This window comes from Garra rufa, chromosome 4, assembly GCF_049309525.1.
Source record: "Garra rufa chromosome 4, GarRuf1.0, whole genome shotgun sequence".
Taxonomy (NCBI): Eukaryota; Metazoa; Chordata; class Actinopteri; order Cypriniformes; family Cyprinidae; genus Garra; species Garra rufa.
In genome coordinates, this window is record NC_133364.1 from 7,793,115 (window position 1) to 7,800,664 (window position 7,550).

The window sequence follows — 7,550 nt, forward strand, 5'->3', positions numbered from 1 at the left end:
TGTGGAAAGAATAAAACAAAAACCTGATTTTTTATATCTGAGTATAACTTTATAACTTGTATTGATTTCAGCTCCTCAAGTCTGCTGTATTTGATACACAAACCTGTAAGGCCTCTAAATTATCAACATGAACAAAACCTGAAAAACCTGTTGTGCACAATATACTACAGAGTTTTTGTCATTTGATTGATAGTTTAACTTGTCAGCATTCAAAAGGCATTTTGAGTATAATTGTAGAAACATCCACCTTCAGGTCATAGTACACGTCTTTTTGTTGTGAAATCTTTGCTGATTTTTATGACGTACGTATGAACAACTGTTGTACTGTTGGTAGAATTTCAAGATGAACATTTGCTGGACTGAAACAACTTAAGTTTATTTGATTAAGTCTTTTCCGCTCACGAAGCTTGCATTTATTTGATTCAAAGTACAGCAAAAACAGTAAAGTTTTGATATATTTTTACTATTTAAAATAACTGCTTTCTATTTGGATATGTTTTAAAATGTAATTTATTCCTGATTTCAAAGCTGAATCACATGATCCTTCAGAAATCATTCTAATATTCTAATTTACTGTTCAATAAAACATTTTTTATTAAGTTGAAAACAGCATAGTTTTTTTTTTTCAGGTTTCTTTGAATAGAAAGTTCAGAAAAACAGCATTTATTATTTATCCTTTGTAACATTATTAATGTCTTTATCATCACTTTTGATCAATTTAAAGCATTCTATTATTTATTTCCCCCCTAAAATAAAATAAATTATACTGACTCCAAGATTTTTGAATGGTATAGTGTATAATGTTACAAAACCTTTGATTTCAGATAAATGCTGATCTTTGGATCTTTCTATTCAACAAACTCATTCTATTTCTACTCTACAGTTTTAAATATTGAATATAATAATAATAATAATAAAAAATGTTTCTTTAACAGCACATCTGCAGAATGATTTCTGAAGGATCATGTGACACTGAAGACTGAAGTAAAGATGTTGAAAATTGAGCTTTGATCACAGGAATAAATGACATTTTAAAGTATATTCAAATAGAAAGCAGTTATTTTAAATAGATAAAATTATTTCACAATATTACTGCTTTTGCTGTATTCCGGATCAAATAATGCAAGCTTGGTGAGCAGAAGATAATCCCTTAAAAAAACATGAAAAATCTTACTGTTTAACTTTTTTTTTACTTTTTAATCATTTTAAACTACATTAGTCTATGGCTTTAAGCTATAATAAGATCTCAGTGAATAACATAGCAAATCCTAAATTTTACCCAAGTAAGTATAAGTGACAGCATATTTTTGATCAGATTGTGCCTAAATAAAACTTTTTATAAATAAGAAAATGAGATCAATTAGATTTTTCTGACTTGTTTCATGTTTTTACAGTGTTGAACTGTTTTAAGTTCCATGTAGCAAAAATTGTGACATTATTTAAGTAAAATAGAAATCAAAAAACTAAATTGAAATTGAATATGTGACTCAGACTGGCATTCCTTGATCTTTTGGTTCTCTTTGTGTCGTTTCAGACCCAACGCTGAAGAATCTGGCCCAGGAGTTGATCGAGTTGTTGAAGAAGCTGGTCGGTCTTGAGCAATTCTCTATGGCTTTTGCCGCAGTGCAGAAAGAAGCCAATCAGAGACGAACTTCACGCAAGATAGCCAAAGCCGTGCAGGTAAGAGCCACTAAGATGTTTCTAAATGCTGATGTGTGATCTGTTCCTCTCCTAGCATTTAAAAACAACTATAAATGTGACCCTGGACCACAAAAGCATGGATACATTTGTAGCAATAGCCACACATTGTATAGGTCAAAATTACTGCTTTTTCTTTTATGCCAAAAATAATGGGAAGATATTTCGTAAATTTCCTACTGCAAATATATTAAAACTTAATTTTTGATTAATAATATGCATTGCTAAGAACTTCATTTGGACAACTTTAAAGGTGATTTTCCTCAGTATTTTTTTTTTTTTTTTTTACACCCTCAGATTCTAGATTTCAAGTAAATGTATCTTGACCAAATATTGTCCTATCCTAACCAACCATACATCAATTTAAAGCTTATTTATTCCACTTTCAGATTAACCATTATGACTGGTTTTGTGGTCCAGGTTCACAAATAAGCAATGTGTTTAATTTCCAAGTTACACATCTTTATAACAGAAGTAAAAACGACTAATTACATTCATGCATTCTGACTACCGTTTTTGTCCCTTGACAGGCTGTTAAAAATCCTGACCTTGCTGCCCGACAGAAGATCAAGAAGCAGTTAAAGAAAAATGAGGCCAAAAAGCGGAAAATCACATTTGTGCGTACAGGACATAAAGCGAAGAAACATAAAGGCAATCACTAAGAGATTTGGCTACGATCAGCTGATCTATTTGCTGCTGTTTAATGTTTTGTTCGCTAACTAATACATTAAAGCAGAGGTCTTCAACCCTGCTCCTGTGGAAAGTTTATTTCCAACCAGCTTCAGCACAACAGCCTGCAGTTTTGAGGAGCTTGTTTGGCCGCTTCAGGTGTGTTTGATTAGGGTTGTAGCTGAACCCTTCAGGATAGTGGGTCCCCAGAAACAGGGTTGAAGACCTCTGCATTAGAGGGTCTGTGTGTCAGCCAGAGAGTAAAGGACTGTGGGAGTGTTTCTAAACCCTGTTCTTGGAATTGAGAGGACTGATTTTTGCTACTTGTGCAATGTTTTACAATAAAAAAAGTGCAAAAAACAGCCCAGCCATTGTTTGATGTTATGCATGATGCAATACGTACTGATTGCATATTTATTTCACAGCCATAAGGCAGGAGTGCGCGCCCCTGTACACGTGCAAATATAAATATGCCATTACAAATCCAAAAAGCATACAAACGACAGTCAGTTAGTCCTAAATATCTACCCACATAATATCAAACTGAGCTGCGAAGATTATTCCGAATCACGCTAATTGATCATTTAAAAAGCAAACACCTCCGAAATTACAAATGTAGTGGATACGATTTACCAAAAAAACACAAGCATCAGAAGAAACGAGAAGCAAAAGGAGGAGTTCATTCGAGGAGAATCCGTTCAATGCCTCTCAACGTTAAATGGGAAAGAGGACGGTCTTCACACAATAGGAAGAACGCAGTCATTGGTCCAAATGATAAGGAGGACCCAATAAGAAGTCTCTGAAGTTCCTATTTACAAGATGTTTCCGCACTTTTGCATTTACTGCCGGCTCTTCAGTGACTCAACCAACCTGAAATGTGAAAGAACAACAAGGTATTAGTACAATACAATGCCAAGAATTTGCATTTAAATGCTCACAAAGTTAAACCCCTACCATTCCATTGCCTCATCCAGGCCTGTGCCTTTGGTAGCAGACGTCTTGAAGATCTGCCACTTCCTATCCTTAAGCGCAGGTAAACCGAGAGAGTTAGCCACTTCGGTAGGCGTCATGGCCTGCTCCATGTCCTGCTTGTTTGCAAACACCACCAGGATGGCTTTCTTCAGCTCCTCCTCCTGAAAGACAAGAGAGGTGACTTCACTCGTTAAACTAAACCTCTTTGGTTCCATGAACAAGAATTTACAAATAATTTACTCACCCTCTGATCATCCAAGATGTTCATGCCTTTCTTTCTTCAGTCATAAAGAAATTATGTTTTTTGAGGAAAACATTTCAGGAATTTCCCCATATAATGGACTTCTATGGTGCCCACAAGTTTGAACTTCCAAAATGCAGTTTAAATGCACCTTCAAAGGGTTTCAAACGATCTCAGCTGAGGAAGAATGGTCATATCTAGCAAAACAATTGGTTATTTTCTAAAAAGAGATTTTTTTTTTTAACCTGGAATGCTCATCATGTTCAATACAGTTAGGGTATGTCGAAAAAATCCCATCTTGTTTTCTCCAAATTCAAAATCATCCTACTTTGCTGCAGAGGTATCGACCCAGTGCTTGAACCGGAGTGCACAGAGTACACATGTGCATCGCAAAGCTAGACAAGATGAGCATTTGTGGTTAAAAAGTGTTTCTTAGAAAATAACCGATCGTTTTGCCAGATTATAAAACCTTTCTTCCTCGGCTGGGACTGTTTAGAGCCATTTGAAGCTGCATTTAAGGGGAGACACTGCAGGCAAAAAGAGTTTTTTCATGCACCTGTCAAGTTTGAGATTTTGGGCTTTCTGGTGTTTCATAAAGTGTTTTTTCAGACTAGTGGAAAGAAAACATCCAAAAGACACTGTTAAGTGTTTCTTTGATAGCACTTTATCTATTTGTGTCAATAGATTTCAATTACAATACATATTTTAAAGGCCATTTTCTCAAAATTAGTCATAAATCTCTCTACTTTAGTAACACTTACACACACCAAACATTACATTTTTATTCTTGTCTATATCCTGATGGTTTTTACAGAGGGATTTGTTCATTTTATACATGTTATTCCCCCAAAAACCGTAAAAAAAAAAGTTTTCTGCCTGTTCTAAGTATTTTCTAAATGAGACCCAAAATTCCCTTTGTAAAAAATATTTGACTCAAATATGTAAAAAAAGTTAAAACTTCCAGTGTTTAGATTTTTGTACTAGAAATGTATGCAAATTAGCACATATTTCATTAAATAAAGCCTCATTTGCATAATTGAAGTCCACTATATGGAGAGAAATCCTGAAATGTTTTCCTCAAAAAAACATTTCTTCAAAACTGAAGAAAGACAGACATGACCATCTTGGATGACAAGGGGGTGAGTAAGTGATCTGTAAATTTGTTCTGGAAGTGAACTAATCCTTTTACATCCATATGTAATGGAAACCACATCTGACTAACCTCCAACATGGCCACCAGCTCCGATTTGGAGATGCCCATACGATCACGATCACTGCTGTCTACCACATAAATCACAGCGTCTGTGTTGGAGTAATAACACCGCCAGTACGGCCTGTGGAAGAAGGAGATCAGATCTTCAGCTTGGTTTCTTTCCTAACCAATATTATATAAAGCAAAACAAATGAATTAAACATCTTGCCTGATACTTGTCTGTCCACCGAGGTCCCACACTTGAAACTTCAAGTTCTTGTACGTCACAGTTTCCACATTAAAACCAATGGCTGTGTTTGGAAAACAGCAAATTAGTTCAGACTACATCTTATGTGTCAAGTAGTTTACAGAAATCATCATAAACACATACTAGGAATTGTGGTGACCACTTCTCCCACTTGAAGTCTGTACAAGATGGTGGTTTTTCCAGCTCCATCCAAACCTAAAATGAGGATTCTCATTTCTCTGGTGCCAAACAGGCCTGAGAAGAGGCTGGAAAAGAACCCCCCTGTAAAAACAACAGAATTATATGAAATCAAAAACCAGATCAGAAGAGAAAACTGTGCCATTATGCCATTTCAGGTCAACATCTCTCAAGACTAATAGGAATTACACCTAAACACATTCAAATTATTTTAATGTGTTTAGGTGTTATGAAAACAGTCAAACTTGAGCTTTTTAGTAACATGAGTTATTGTTATCTGCTATGCTAACAAACAAAGTAGCATCAGCAGGCGGACAAATGCGTGATAAACAAACTTCTCTTTGTAAGCAGACAGAAAAGCGTTCGCTTTAATTACATTATAAAATGAGCTGTCCATTAACTTTATATCCAAAAATATATATTTTAATTCATGTAGACCTACCCATTCTGGATGAAATACTTTAGTAGCGCTGTCTGTCGGATGGCAGATCCGTGGAAACACTTCCGTGGTCGACTTTCTGAATGACGTGTCACACATACACGTGAACGAGCTGTTTTACTGTCGATCCACCGTGAGCACATTCGCCACGCGTTTCATCGAATCGGCTGATGCCCGTTTAAAAACATTTTTGAATTACGTTTATTATTAGTAAGCAAATAAATAAAAAATAAATAAAATGTGAGTTAGAGAGAGCAGAGGAAATGAACTTTCCACCCTCCCGTGGTAAATTACTGAACTGAAAACCAGAAAAAGCGATCATTTGAATTATTTTGCATTGATTCGATATTACTTAAAAAGAAAACGAAATAAATAAATAAAATATATAAAACAAATAATCGATTTTGTTTAGTGGAAATATTTAGTATACATTCTAAACATTTTTTAAGTGTAATATTTACTTATTTACTTACTTACTTATTTACATATCATTTCTACGACGACAACAACAACAGGGCACATAAATGATTGATTATAATATGTGTCAACAAAACAACTCTTTTTATCTTTTACAATAACCAAGGTTTGTAAACTGAGAGGCAAATATGACAAAAGTTACCCTTGTTAGAAAGGCCTTCCATCTCCTGATATGTTAAAATAAATATTTTAAAAAAAATCTTTGTACTGGATAGATAGATTTTGAAGCAGTTTTAAGTTTGGAATAGTTTCAAAAGCTCAAAATTTGAATGTTTCAAAGCTATAGGCATTTTTTCAATATTCTGTAAAAGTCTCCGTCCGAATGCAATGATAGGATGTCCTACCTGTCTGTCATCTGATGTATTTGCATACCTCCCAACAGCCAGCCAATAGCGAGAGTTTAGGGCGTGGCTAAAGTAGCAGGCTGAGCCGGAGGGTGTTATCAGGTGTGGAAAAAGAAATTAAGTTACACAGAGACTGAAACCAGGGTAAAACAAAGGTAAACACTGGCAGTGTTTTTTCAAGATGGAGGAATCTGACGCAATGTTTGGGTTTCAATCCATACGACCAACTTGCAATGTTTCTTCTTGACAGGTAAGCTAAACTACAAGTTAAAGTAATATGTTTGAGACTACTTTTTTGCCCACTGCCAATAGTATTTCAGCATCCTGGGTTGCCAGTTGTTGGTAAACACAGCGTTTTGCAGCCATGGAAGCCAGCAAATAAACTGAGTCCGAGATCACAGATTGTACCTGACCTAAAAAGTCTCGGCATCTATCTAAAAAAGCTCCATGACCAGATGCTTATTAAAACATGTCTAAAACTCTAAAACTAGCCCCGATTCTGGGCCCTATGCAAACACTGTGTGGGGCCCCTTTCCCCTCATCTCATGATCCATGCTATATATCACTGTTTTTTAAACAATAATATAGAAAAGTACACATTTCACTCACTGATGCAGTAATTTATGGCAAATCTATGATTAAAAATTAAAACCAGCCATATTAAAAAGACAAATGTAATAATAACAACCTGAAATGCTAAAAATACATATTCCAATTTTTTTATTGCTATTAATTTCGATTGATGTAACATTGTGGATTTTGCTAGGGTTTATATGTACATCATTTAATAATACTTGAAATACTAAAAATACACAATCAGATTATTTACTGATAATAATTTTGATCAATGTAGCGTACGAATCATCATGAGATAATATTGTTAATGTTCATTTTGTAACAAATACTTAAGGGCACAGAGAATGAACATTTAATATCAAATATACTTTTTATTTTTAAGTTTAATTTAACTGAGAGATAATATTGAGTCTTAGCACCAGTATTGTTAGACAAAATCTTATATCAAGTCTCCATGTCAGAAATTTCAGATCCAACCACAGATTCTGCCAGAGGAT

At 34.7% G+C, this 7,550-nt stretch overlaps 2 protein-coding genes across 2 annotated transcripts in view; one reads left to right on the top strand and one right to left on the bottom strand.

Moving 5' to 3' along the window:
- utp20 (UTP20 small subunit processome component) overlaps positions 1-2,614 on the top strand; it is a 32,971-nt gene extending 30,357 nt beyond the window's left edge. The window contains exons 61-62 of the mRNA XM_073838589.1: positions 1,535-1,680; positions 2,229-2,614. Coding sequence (XP_073694690.1) covers positions 1,535-1,680; positions 2,229-2,360 — 278 coding nt within the window. The 3' untranslated portion in view covers positions 2,361-2,614. The remainder of the gene's footprint in view (positions 1-1,534; positions 1,681-2,228) is intronic.
- A 124-nt stretch (positions 2,615-2,738) lies between these two features.
- Positions 2,739-5,751, bottom strand: arl1 (ADP-ribosylation factor-like 1). The gene is made up of 6 exons (XM_073838590.1): positions 5,660-5,751; positions 5,164-5,301; positions 5,002-5,083; positions 4,803-4,914; positions 3,322-3,500; positions 2,739-3,237 (listed from the first exon to the last, which is right to left on the bottom strand). Exons 1-6 carry the CDS (start codon positions 5,661-5,663, stop codon positions 3,207-3,209), a joined length of 546 nt encoding a protein of 181 aa, XP_073694691.1. The 5' UTR covers positions 5,664-5,751; the 3' UTR covers positions 2,739-3,206.
- Positions 5,752-7,550: the final 1,799 nt, after the last annotated feature.

Coding starts and splice junctions, on each gene's coding strand:
- arl1 (XM_073838590.1), bottom strand. Junction 4,915..5,001: donor GGTGGACAGACAAGTATCAG/GCAAGATGTTTA, acceptor CTTCTTCCACAG/GCCGTACTGGCGGTGTTATT. Junction 3,501..4,802: donor AGCTGGTGGCCATGTTGGAG/GTTAGTCAGATG, acceptor CTTGTCTTTCAG/GAGGAGGAGCTGAAGAAAGC.